Below are 13,625 nucleotides of genomic sequence, written 5' to 3'. Positions count from 1 at the left end.
TCACTTTCACGCTAAGGAGACTGAATTTATTCTGAAGGCAATAGAGAGCCACTAAGGCTAAGACTCATATGATCAGAAGGACATTTTAAGATGATGGCAAAGGGTGACTGGAGACTAAAAAAGGGGAAGACCAAGGACCATGACTGTTAGGGGGCTACCGCGCCAACCCCAAATATAAATGAAATAAACGGCAACAACCAGAATGGATATCAACACAGCTCAAGGCAGAACAGTCCCTATATCAATAGGTCAGAGATCCAGGATTTGATAAATACATGAAAGGTGATTTAAACAAAAAAATGCAGCTTCTACCACTGCTGGAGATGCCTTGAAGAATTAAATGAGCTGTTGAACTTTATATTTTAATGAGAAACATTAATTCAATAGAAAAACCAAAAATATTAGATCAGTCGCCAATAACAAATCTGTAAAACAGAAGTATAAACTGCTGTTTGCCTTCTTCAATAACAGAACATTCAAGTTCAGAATCTGAGGGTGGGATTTTGGCTTGGTGGTTAAGATGCCAGGGGAACACAAGCACCCCTATCAGACTGGGTTCAACTCCCAGCTTGGCTCATGATTCCAGCTTTGTGCTAGTGGGGCAGGAAGTGATGGCTGAAGCAGTCAGATCCCTCCACCCATGTGGGAGCAGCTCAGTCCCAGTTGCTGTGGGTGTGAGCTGCAGGAGTGAGCCATTAGCCTCTGACTCACTCCCATGCAAACAAAAAATTATTTTAAGTGAATAAAATTTAACAATAAAAGAACAGATGCGCTTGTAAATACATATTAAAATGTTATGTTTAAGCTTTTTATTCAGTAATCATATATGAAAATATTAGTTGTATGTTTTCTCTACAGGCCAAAAATTATGCTGCATCACTTAATATTATCATAGTCCACCATAACCATCTTTTAAAATAAATATTTCTTCCAACCCACAGAATTTAGGTACCTGAAAACTCTCTTCGGTAGAACTTACAGGTGAGGAACTCGGGCTATGGGGTTCAGCTGAATAACCATGACTAGGAATACATTTCTATAAAGTGAATTCATTCAACAAACATTTACAGAAACATCTACTATGTATGAGAGGTTCCAAGTTTACAAAAACAAATCCAGGTCCCTAATCTCAAGGAGTATACAGTCTTGAGAGAAAGAATCTCTTAATGATCTACTTCTAGGAAACTACAGTAAGAGATATTAAAATTTTATAAAGCAAGAAAAGGAAGGCCTTCTGCACAGTCACACTGGGAGAAGACCAGAATGAAGTAGAGGGAACATGACTGTTTAAAGCTACTGGAGGATAATAGTCTAGTCAGTCATGGAGTAAAAAGAGAAAAATAAAAGATAGCCTCAATTCTGTTAAGGATTTTCTCCTTTGTATTTTAGAAACATGGCACACCACTGAAAAGCTTCAACCAAGACATCAGACCTGCATTTTTCTAATTTCCTAAGCATAAAACTGAGGAGTGATGTGCATGCAAAAGCAGGCTATTTGAATCAGCTCAAGCAAGAGGTGGTGAGGACACAGACCAATGAATTGGTATTGATACACAAGCAGAGGGGGATGGATGTAAGCACTTAGGATTGGAACCTGATGAATACTGGCATGGACAATCACACGTGACTTCTACACATTAAGCCTGGCAGTCTTGAAGTGGAAGTTCATGGCTCTCTAGCAATTTTCCACTCACAAGGCTCTAATTTAGTTTAGGTCCCATCTAAGACACTACTTTTTTTACCTGAAATATTCTGAAACCAGATTAAAACAACTAGTCAGGGGCTGGTGTTGTGAAGCAGTAAGTTAAGCCCTTGCTTGTTGGCATCTTATATGCGAGCATCAGCAGAGCCTGGGCTCTTCCTCTTCCTAGTCTGCTAATGGCCTGGGAAGGAAGAAGAAAACCCAAGCACATGGGCCTATGCCACCCAAGTGCAAGATCTGAATGGAGTTCCTAGCTCCTAGCTGAAGCCTGGTCCAGCCCTGCTGATGTATCCATCTGGGGAGTGAAGCAGTACAGGAAAGATTTTTTCTTTCTTGCTCCCTTTCATCCCCACACCCTCCCCTTCTTCCTCTCCCTTGCTCTGTCTTTCAATCAAACAGATCTTAAAGTTAGCAGCAACAAATGTTTAAAATCTTCAGTACAGATGAGGCTGGAGAGCAAAAAGCGTAAAGGAGCAACAGTAGGTTAAGAATCAAGAGAATATCACCAATCACAAAGGTGCAATTTCATGAAGGGGTAATGACCAGTACATAAGCCAGTAAATTTAGGCTCATATACAGGCCACAGGATTTGGTAAGCTTCACTCTTGTTCTGTTCACCACCACATGAACAACACTTGAGTCACTAGTGGGACTTCTCAGGATCTTTAACATGCTAATTTGTTTCAAATATCCATGCAGACACAGTGTCCACTGATGCCCAAACTCAACCAAGAGATCTTCCTTCTATAATAGATTATCTCATAGACACAGGAGTTCCTTGGAAAGGAATTTAGGAAATGCTAATAAAAAGATGGTGATTCTTTTAAAATGTGTGTAAATGTAAGTAGAGAGCAAAAAGGACAGTAGAAAATTAACACTGAACTTTTACTTGTTATCCCTGAAAAGTAAAGAGTGACAGACACAGATGGGGGCAGACATGTGGCACGATGGGATAAACTGTGGTGTGAGATGCCTAGATCCACTGTGGAGCACCAGTTCAGGTCAGCTACACGACTTCCAATCTAGCTTCTTACTAAGGTGCCTGGCAGACAGTGGATGATGGACCAAGTACTTGGGTTCTGCCACCCACATGGAAGACGCAGATAACAATGGCTGGCTCCTGGCTTCAGCTCAGTCTAACACTGGTTGTAAGCACTGGATCGAAGATGTCGCTCTGCCTTTCAAATAACTAAATCTTAAGAGGAGAAAAGAAAAAAAAAGCAAACCAAAAAACACATTTTGCATGCACTCATTCCCCTACAAGCATCCACAACAGTTCAGGCTGGGTTATCCTCAAGCCAAGAACCCAAAAATCACTTTGGGTTTCCCATATTAGTAGCAGAAGTCCAAGTACTCTAGCCATCATCTGCTACCACCTAGGTCTGCAATAATAGGAACCTGGATGGGAAGCAGAGCTGGGACTTGACCCAAGGCACTCCAATACGCAATGGGGGCATAACAACTGGTATCCTCACTACTGTGTCAAATGTTCACCCTAAAAAAAAGTGTTAAAATTGTTCTGTTAAAGATAAAAGTAATCAATGAAGGGGAGTATCAGGGAAGGCCTCCAGGAGGTAGAAGGTATTCAATTTCAGTGAAAAAAATGTTACGATTCTTAGCTATGTATTGAAGGGTGAGAATGGTGAGCAAAAGCAGCTAAGGCAAAGGGGACAGAACCCAGCAGGGCCAGACAAGACACTGTAGCTCATTTCAGTTTCTGGCACACAAGGAGGAAAGCAGTCAAAGTTGAGGCTAAGAAGCCAAGAGAAGTTGGATGGGTCACTCAAAAAAATGGCCTTGTAGATCCTATCTTCAGATTGAAGAGAGCAGGGTAATACTGAAATACTTAAGGGGTAGTGAATAACCTCACATTAAGCACTGCTTACTTCGAACAACTTTCACTTGGTGGCAAGGAGGTTAAGAGGCCGCTGAGGTATAAACAAAGCTGACAGATACAGAAGCTTGAATGAGATCACAGTAACAGGGATAGAGAAAAGTGAATAGATGATACAAAAAAACACTTAGCAGACAGAAATCAATAGTACTCAGTGGTAGCTCATACACAGCGGAAGCTGAGGAAGGACCAGAGCTGACGAAATAAGATTTCAGTGTCTGGCTTGACCAGCTGGATAATGTAAAAAGGGAAAAGAATAAATGAAAAATTTCATTCAATTTCAGGTACTGTGGGTTGAGAAAAACATATACAACAGTTGAATTTAGAGGCAAGCATATTGAGAAATATTGTAAAGCAAATCATAGCAGGGGTGCACGTGTGGCGCTGTGGGTTAGCAGCAGCTTGGGATGCCTGCATCCCTTCTCAGTGTGCCTGCCAGAGTGTGCCATCTCTGCTTCCAAGTCAACCTTCTGCCACTGTGCATCCTAGGAGGCAGCAGGCAGGTGAAGTACTTGGGTCCTGGCACCCATGTGGGAGACTCAATCTGAATTCTGGATCCTAACTTTGGCCTGGCCAATTCCTGGTTATCGCAGGCATCTGGGGAGTGAACCAGCAGATGACAGAACAATCTTTTTCTGCCTTTCAAACAATAAAAATGTTTAAAATATATATTTTTTTTAAATCTTAAAAAAGACATTTTAAAAATCTTTCACTGATCATATTAACAAAAGTAAAATGTTTGACAAAAGTATTGATGGTTTTAAAGTAATATGTATCCATAGGCAACATTTCAGGAAAACTTAAATCAATAAAGTGCAATGTTAATGCATGAATCAGATGGAAAGAACAGAGAATGAAGTGACAGATAAGAATGGAGGCAAAAATTAAGTCAGTAAGTGGATTACTGTACTAAGGGTGGAGTTCGGACCTTCAAGAAGAGATGATATTAGCAGCTAACATTTGAAAATGTTCGCAGAAATATAAGAGACAGTGAAAAACTCTGTAGACAAATCTGAACATAAACTAGCACGCTAATCTCTAAAGGCTAGGACATCCTGCACAAAACCATAGCAAAAATCATGCCCAAGTCTGTTTAATGGAGTAGTTTCTCTCTTACAGAACTATGACAATGGTCCCACGGTAGTTTTCTCCAATTTCAACCTTAGACAATCTCTCCCTTAACTCTTTGACCAGCCTTCTTCATCCCTCCCCACCCCGCCCCAAAGCAACTTCCTGAGTTCTCAATGTTTCCACCGGTAGCAAACCAATGCTTCATTATCTAGATTTTTCACCTCATCTTTTAAAATCTACTTATTCTTTTACCCTGTTCTGTGAGTCAACGTCCGTAATGCTTTATTTACTTATGTAAGGTACTTACTTATTCGGTCCAAATTCTCTTTTTACAATGAGTTTAGAGTGCAAACCTACTGGCAGTGAAGGGCCCTTGGGTGGATGCTCCTGGAGCCGTGTGTGCTCTACTGCTCCACAATCCAGAGCATTTGGTCCACGCACAACACAAAGCTGCTTAACAGGTGTATGTGCAGCTCACATCAATTACAGACTGTCCCCAACTTAAAACCCGTCAACTTTCTCATGGTACAAAGTGATACATTCAGAAAAAAACTATATTTTGAATGTTAATCTTTCTGGGTTGATCAAATGTAAAATACCCTCTTGCAAAGCTGGGCCAGAGAAGCAAGCCATGGCTTCTAGTCACCCTGCAGTCAGTAGGGGAAACAATCAATGCTTTACAGTATTGTACTGCTAAGTTATGACATTCAGTACGTTAGGTGTATTAAATGCCATTTTCAACTTTATTTTAAATTTATAAAGGATGTATCAGGGTACAACCCTTCCATAAATTGAGAAGCATCCCTATCTCTTCCCTAAATCCTCAACTAACTCTCAGATTGTCTAAAACTTCCCAAATCAATGCTTATGGAGCTTACAGATACTATGTAGGAAAGTGTCTTTAATAACTTATTCTCATTTTATTTGAGAGGCAGAAACAGAAAAGTGATTCACTCACCAAAAGGCCTGAACCAATCAGAGCTTCAACCAGGTGCAGGCTAAGAGCCTGGAACTTAATCTGGGTGTGCCACGTGGGCGGCAGAGTCCTAGCCACTGGAGTCATTCATCATCATCTGCTGCCTCCCAGGGTTCACATTAGTAGGAAGCTGGATCAAAAACAGAGCCGCAAAGGCTTGAGCCAAGCACTCCAATACGGGAAGCAGGTATTCCAAGGGACTAATTAACCCCTGTACGAGATGACTGCATTCTTAACAGTGAACTAGGCAGGAGCATCTGACCAGAAAACAGCTCTGGTTCCACCAGCAAATCGGTGTTACAATGTCATTATACTCCTGTAAATGAAAAACCAAACTGAGCATTTATGAAACTGGCTTTACTCTGTAAAACAGCCAAGATCATTAAAAAAAGAGAGACTCAAACGTAATATTTTATCTTGTACCCAAAGACAACTGGAGCCAATGCTGTGATGCAGCACATTAGGCCGCCACTTACAACAGCATCTCACTTTCAGTCACTGCTACTCCCTCCATTAACGATCCAGAAACACTGCATTTCCACTGAAAGTATGTAACAAGTTGACTAAAATAATCCACTGTAAAAATCTTACACAGAAAATAAACAAAGACATTTAATTGCAGGCATATAAGTTAGTTTTTCATGGAGGAATCGAAAAACTCCCAGTGAGGGCCAGCACAGTGTCACACCACACTAAGTCTCCACTTATGGTGCCAGGGGCATATGTGGGCGCCAATTCAAACCCCCAGCTGTTCCACTTCCAAGCCAGTACCCTGCTTACAGCCTGTGGGAAGCAGCAGAGGATGCTCCCAAATCTCTGCGGCCCTTCATCTGTAGGGGAGCTCGGGAAGAAGCTCCTGGCTCCGGACCAGTGCAGCTCAGGCCACTGTGGCTACTTGGGGAGTGAACCAGCAGATGGATGATGATCACTTTCTCTCTTGTCTTTCCTTCTCTCTGTAATTCTGCCCTTCCAATAAAAATAAATCTTAGCAACAACAACACTTCCAATAGAAAATGTGGTAGCTATACAGCTTTCCCGGAACCCTTGAATATTATGGTAGGTCTGAATGAAACATAAGGCTTTAAAGTACTAAGATCTGGCATCAGAGGGGGTTTGTGTTCTGTAACTTTAATCAGGTAGAACAAAGTTTCCTACATTTATAATGCAAAATCAACCATCAATGCCCCAAAAGTATGAACCACCATAAACATGTAGTGACACATCTATGTTAATTAAGCCATTTTGGCTTAGTCTGCAGTATGAGTTTAAAAAAAAAGGTTTACTGCGAGGTTTTATTGATAGATTAATAGTATTCCTATACCATCACAGAGTAAAAAGGTACTGGTTAGATCGTTACTGAAGGAAATATGCATTTTAAAAATACCCAAGAATTTCATGACACCAAGTTTTACTTTTTAAGGTGGGCATTTATCAGTGTTTAAACCACTTTCCTACCAGGGCACCAGGTTCAAGTCCTGAGAAAATTCCCAGCTGAAACTGAGGATCCCCTGTAGGTACATCCTGATGTTACTACTTCTCACGCACTTCCCTTTTCACAACTTGCACCTGAGAATGAAGGCTGACATCTGGAACCACAGAGCCCTTCTACAACTATTTTAGCCTTCCTTGCAGCTGAAGAGTGCAAAGGGCTACAGCCTAAGCATTCCCATGTCAAATGCCTGCTGACTCCGAGTGACTCTAACATCAGAGGCAGCAGAAATGGGGAGGAGGGTATTCACCGCTCCGCATCTCTGGGCATATTTATAACTCTTTGAAATGAACATCATTTTACTTTTTTCCAACTCTCTTAACAAAGCAATTTATATGCGCTTTGCTTTCTACTAAATCCTGAAAGCCGTATCACCACTTCACCCCTTCATTTCCCACTTTGTCAAAGATGTAGTCCCACAAAATACATAGGTCACGTTCACCAAACACTAACTGAAAGCTATATTCCAAGCACACATGCTTCAAGAGCAAATTCATCAACGTGAACCAGTTTGCAGTAGATAATTCAGTCAATATTCACTGAATTTAATCAGTGGCACTTACTGTTAACTTGTATTGTTTCCAAAGAGAACAACAACTCGTAAGTAAACTTCTGAGAAGTTTGAACCTTTGGGGTAATTGCCCAGAAAAACATACTTTCAAACAGCATTTCCTAGACTTAAGGGTCAGCAGAACTGGATTAGGAATGCCCGACAGAAAACTGCACACCTTAATGTAATTTACCTTAATTGCCATTACGCAAAGCAGCAACACAGCAGATTTACCCTGGCCTGAGAGCCCACAGAAAAACAATCTGAGGAAAAAAAAATTCTAGTACCTTAGGACTAATGCAGAAAACGATAAGCCTGCTCAATTTTTTTTTTGACAAATTAACAATTTTTTTCCAGTTTTGCTTACAAATCTCATCTTGGCTGAACAGGCTTACAAACATGTCATTAGTAGGATAAAACAAAATACTTGATGACCATGCTGTACACCAGAAAGAAAACAGGATCAGGGATCAGCTCAGGGCCTCTGGTCAGGGATGTAGATACAGTTCACAACCACGTACTGACAGCATAAAGCCTGACACCTGCCCCTGAACCAGTGGTCTTTTTGTTATGAAACTGTCATGTCAATGGTAATAGCTTTAAAACGCTTGATGAGGTAAGGAATTAAGCACATGAAGAGAATACCAAATAGCAACTTCTCTTCATTTCTTCTTGATGTAAAAAAAAAAAAAAAAAAAAAAAATCATATGCAACAGTGCGTTGGTCTATTGAAAAGAGAAAACCAAAAGCCACTTTTAAATCATTTCTATGTAAAAAGCTTTTCATTTACATAAAGAATAAATTAATAAACATTGTACTGCGAAAGAATTTCTGTCATGTACAGATTTAAGAAATAAAAGACACTAACAATTCATTTAGGGATATGCTGGTACAAAAATTCATGCATTTATCATTTTCAAATTACACACGAGGCCATGCAGGATTCAAACATGCAAAATCCCTATTCTAAAGCAATGTCTCAAGCGAAACATTTCATGTATAAAGATGAGAAACCACAACATTCCCGTCCAAGGCCCTCAAGAAAAGTTAGGCAATTTCTGTGTCCTCGTAAAACATATGTGCAAAAACTGTGTCCTAAAGTAAGCTATAAATTCACTACAACTTTACTATCTAAAGCAGGAAAAGAAAAAAAAGGTTTAAAAAAGTTTCTTCCAAATCACACTTGAAACGAAAGCATCTGGGGTGCTGTAAAGCAAATCGAATTCAATCCCAAACTAAGTACTCCACTAAACTTTACAAGGAAAAGGAAGGTTGCTTCTGGATAAAAGATTCTTACCTTGTAAATACTGATGTTACGTGTCACTGTTTTCATAAAATAGAATCCTTCCTTTGCCTCAATTTACTGATTTTATTAAGAATTTAAAGTAACCTTTTCTACAGTTGACAAAGTCAACACCATTTTTTCCCTCCAGTCTTAGCAACTTATCAAATGAGTTATGACTATTCTCAACCAATTCAGTGATGTTTTAATCAAATACAGTAAAACAGCCTGATAAGCTGTTTCTTCTTTGTTTTATAAAACTTCAAAGTTATGACATCTAATGAACTTGATAATTAATCAAAGACATTCTAATCTCGTACATATGTTCCAGTGTGTAGTGAAATTTCAAAACAAAGTTGCGACTTATTTCAACTAAATTCAGCAAACCCTCTGAGGTGGCCTACTTACATATTTAGTGTTTAACACTGTGCTAGCAGTTGATCAGTGATCCAATAAGACAAAACAGGAACAGAATTAAAAGAACCATTTCCTAATACTTATGGAGAAAGGGGAAACACATTTCACCTTTCCATTCTATGGCAGAACGAGTATCAAGGGATGCAACAAAGCCCAGGGAGGGTAGTAGCAACAGGGATTCTTCTTTAGTAAAAGTAGAAAGGTACAGGTGAATTGTTTTCTCAATTAAAAAACCCTACATCCCCCACCAGTATACTACAGCACACTGCCAAAAGTTTATTGTGGTAACAACTGTTTTTTAGGACCAGAATTGTTTTTCTTGTCTTCAATCTGTCTTCCTTTCCAAGTGCCTATCCCTAATACTGACACTGTATCAATTCTACGTGGTATTTCTGATCTTGAGGCCCAATTAAGTGATGACTACTCTTTGAAAAGCAGCCCATTTTTCAAAGGTAGCCCGCCACCCCCAGAAGCGAAGCGCAGAGCCCACCGCGGGTCGGGTGGCCGGAGTGGGAGCCGCGACCAGCCAGAGAGCCCACCCACCGCGATGTGGACCCAGAAAGGCCGCGACGGGGTCGCTGCGCCAGATGCCATCCGTTAGCAGCATATGGCAGGGCAGCAGGGATGGCTCCCCGACCCTGGGGCCAGCGCCACGACAGTGGGGCCTGGCGGCGGCGGCGAACGACACACCGAGAGCTGCCACCTCGCTCCCCGCGGCCGAGGCGCACGTGGGGCCGAAGCCGCAGAGTCTCCAGGGCCGCCCGGTCAGAGGGCGGCAGGTGCTGGGAGGCGACCGGCTTCTCCAAGAGGGAAGGCCCTGGAGGCCGCAGGCCGGAGCGGGGGAGGACAACCTCCGGAGCAGCGGTGCAGGCTCGGCGTAAGCCAGAGACACGCCGGCTCGTGGCCGGGGGCGCCGGGAGCGGCCACAAGCGCCACCGCGGTGCTCGGGTGGGAGAGGGTTCCCCCGAGGAACGCTTGCCGGCGCGGAACCCTAGCTCACCGTGCCTCCGTCCTTAATGATGATCTTCTTGGCCAGCATGATACTGCGGTTCGCGGCCCGTTTCTTCTTCTTTCCCTGGGTCATTTTACCATCCTCGATGCCTGGCGCTGCTGCAGCCACTCCCGGGGCGGCCGGCCCCAGCGGCGAGTGCCGTCCCGCCACTACTGCGGGGCCGAGCCGCTCGGGGCGCCCGCCGCCATCTTGAGGGCCCGGCCTGCCTCGGGCGGCGCGTCACATCGTGCGATCGGCCGACGAGCCCGCCGCGCCCCGCCCCGCCCACGTGACGCCGGCCCCCGCGGGCTCGCCGGCCCCGCGCTGCCCCGACTGGGGCAGCCAAGAGCTCGCTCCATCCGCGCTACGGTCCTGGGGCGGCAGGGAGCCGAGACTGCCGCCGCTCCTCACCCACAGGAGGATGCATTTAAGTTGAAAAGTTGATGCCTGCTCACGAAAATAAGGCTGGTAATTGCACGGTTAATTTTCGCCAGGCCGCCTACAGGGTCAGCTCAATCTTTAGTTGTGTTCCAGCGCACATTAAGAAGAAATGATTTCCCAGGAATGGCAGCTAACCTAACAGGTAAATGTAAGTGGGATTTCCACAAGTAGCCTGGTGCTAGGGGGAGCCCCCACCAGAAAGAACAGAACAGAACTGGATCATGGCTTTTTTGTTGTTTTGCTTTTGTTTTTGCAGCTGCTCTCCAGACCCAGGACCTTGTCTTTATTCCTTATCAATAAAAATGTACGAGACCTACCTCTCAAACTTTGTAAGCTGCTGTCGTTTTACCACATTTCCTTAAAAATCTGATGGAAAAACTGATACATTCAGTCAACACAAGTAGAATGTGGACTTAGCGATAACATTTGATTTTGACTTCTGTGTTGTTTTAGAGGGTATCCTTTGCCTTCTATAGCACAAGTTGTAAGCAGTGATGGGATGTAATGCATCCCTCCAATACTTAGGAAATAACATGTAGGTGCTATGTGGGTGATACATAGTAACTGGGGCTGGTACTTCTACCTTCACAGACTGATCCTCTTTCCTGGGAGAAGTGCGTTGTGTTAGCATTAATGAGTCTTCTGTTAGATCAAAGTGAGGGCACTGACTTCAGAGGCTAGGTCATAAAAGGCACTGCATCTTGAGGCTCCTCTTTGTCACTCACTGGGAGGCCAAGCCTTCCTGAAGAAGGCTGGACATGAGCTATACAGAGGTTCCGCTGGTTGTCCACGGATTGAGGCCTCCTGCCGAAAGCCATGATCATCTTGGAAGATAATCATCTAGCCCTGGTCAAGCTTTGTGCTGATTGCAACCTTTGCCAACATGACTGTAACTTTAGGGAGACCCTGAGGGAGGAACATAGAGCTTAACCTCCCCCGGGACTGGGTAACATAAAAAGTTCTTGTTGTAAGTCACTAACTTTTGGGTGATTTATTGCACAGCTATAATTGATATGCATGGTAAAGGGCATGTATAGGTTTTGAACTTATGTTGCGACTTTTTCTTAACTTTGAAATTACTTAAGAATAAAAAATGTTAGAAAGCATTATGGCAGAGTTGGGTAAAACTGCTGCCTGAACACTGGAAACTTGTGTCCAACCACTGATTCCTGTCTTGACCGCTCCATTTCCTAACTTCCTGTCAATGTGCCTGAGAAGGCAACAGACAATAGCCCAAGTGTTTGAGGTCCCTGCTGCCCATGTGGGAGAACAGAATGGAGTTCCTGGCTCCTGGCTTCAGCCTGGCTCAGACCTGGCCGTGCAGCCATTTGGGGAATGAATTGGCATGGAAGATCTCTCTCCCTCTATGTCGCTCTACCTTTCAAAAAGATGGGAGCGAGATCTTCATCTGCAGTTTCACTCCAAGATGGTCACAACAGCTTGGGCTAATTGAGAAGTCAGGAGTCTAGAAGTCCACTCAAGTCTTCCACCTGCATGGCTGGGGCCCACGCCTGGGCCACACTCTGCCACCTCCCAAGCACTCTACAAGGGAGCTCGATCTGAAGAGTGACAGCAAAAAAGTCCTCAACAATTTAACTGATTGAATTTTTTTTTTTTTTTTTTGCTCCTTCTGTTCCATACTGACTAGAAGTGGAAAAATAACTTTGCATGGACAGGGAAAAGATATTAAAATACTGATGGACACTTGCAGTTGTATTTCCCTACAGTAAATTAACTAATACTTGCTTAAAAAAACTCATTAAAACTTACGGGAAATCCAAGTTGAAGGTTTTTAAATAAAGAAATCTAAGGTAGATTTCATTTAAAAAAAAAAAAGGAGCCTGTTGTGGATGGAAATAAAGGCTGATAAGACAAAAAGTGTGGTTATCCTGACTTTCATAACCCCTCAAAATCACTTCATTCACTACCAATTTTATCATCCTTAAGAACTGGTTATTGGGCCCGGCAGCGTGGCCTAGCGGCTAAAGTCCTCGCCTTGAAAGCCCCGGGATCCCATATGGGCGCCGGTTCTAATCCCGGCAGCTCCACTTCCCATCCAGCTCCCTGCTTGTGGCCTGGGAAGGCAGTCGAGGACCGCCCAATGCATTGGGACACTGCACTCGCATGGGAGACCTGGAAGAGGTTCCTGGTTCCCGGCATCGGATCGGCACGCACCGGCCCGTTGCAGCTCACTTGGGGAGTGAATCATCGGACGGAAGATCTTCCTCTCTGTCTCTCCTCCTCTCTGTATATCTGACTTTGTAATAAAAATAAATCTTTAAAAAAAAAAAGAACTGGTTATTGAACAATCACTCAAAAATATTGTGGAGTACCTGTACATGTTTCTCACTGTTGCTATTAGACTCCAGGACATCAATAAATGAGACTTTTTCTTCATGGAGTTTACTTTACATTCTAGTAAAGGCAGATTACTTTAAAAGTTATTGGAACTGATTAAGAGAAACTCAGCATGATCCAATGTCCAGAATGTCCTAGACTTTGTGCTAAAAGATCTGCAAGAGAAAATAAGAGAGATCAGTCTTATTCTAACAAATCTATTGTGTGTATAATTTGGCTTGGCATGTGGTGAGACGCCATAAATAGGATTTACATTAATAGGTTCATTATGTCAAGAGTCTCTGGTTATAGACAACAGAAATAATTCCTGGCTAACATAAGTATAAGACCTAATTTTGAAGGATATTTGGAACTTCCCAAATTAATAAGAATGCCAAGAAGCAGAGCTGGAAACTGAGAGAAACAATGAAGTCTTTAAAGGTAATGAGCACAGGTCATGCTGCACCTTGAAAGG

At 42.8% G+C, this 13,625-nt stretch overlaps 1 protein-coding gene across 3 annotated transcripts in view; it reads right to left on the bottom strand.

The window, feature by feature from the left end:
- The window catches only part of MFSD14A (major facilitator superfamily domain containing 14A), a 41,555-nt gene extending 28,227 nt beyond the window's left edge, over nt 1-13,328 (bottom strand). The window contains exon 1 of one of the 3 annotated variants that reach the window (XM_058659552.1): nt 13,147-13,328. Coding sequence is in view for 1 of the 3 variants with exons in the window: in XM_004582012.2 (XP_004582069.1) it covers nt 10,382-10,465 (84 nt within the window). In the remaining 2 variants the exon portion in view is untranslated. Of the gene's footprint in view, nt 1-9,372; nt 9,811-10,381; nt 10,646-13,146 lie in introns of those variants that run through there. The other 2 variants (XM_004582012.2, XM_058659550.1) reach the window with 2 other exon arrangements.
- Between the last annotated feature and the right edge of the window lie 297 nt (nt 13,329-13,625).

Source organism: Ochotona princeps, chromosome 2 (assembly GCF_030435755.1).
Source record: "Ochotona princeps isolate mOchPri1 chromosome 2, mOchPri1.hap1, whole genome shotgun sequence".
Classification (NCBI taxonomy): Eukaryota; Metazoa; Chordata; class Mammalia; order Lagomorpha; family Ochotonidae; genus Ochotona; species Ochotona princeps.
The sequence above is the reverse complement of the archived record's forward strand: the minus strand, read 5'-3'. Positions and strand labels throughout refer to the sequence as shown.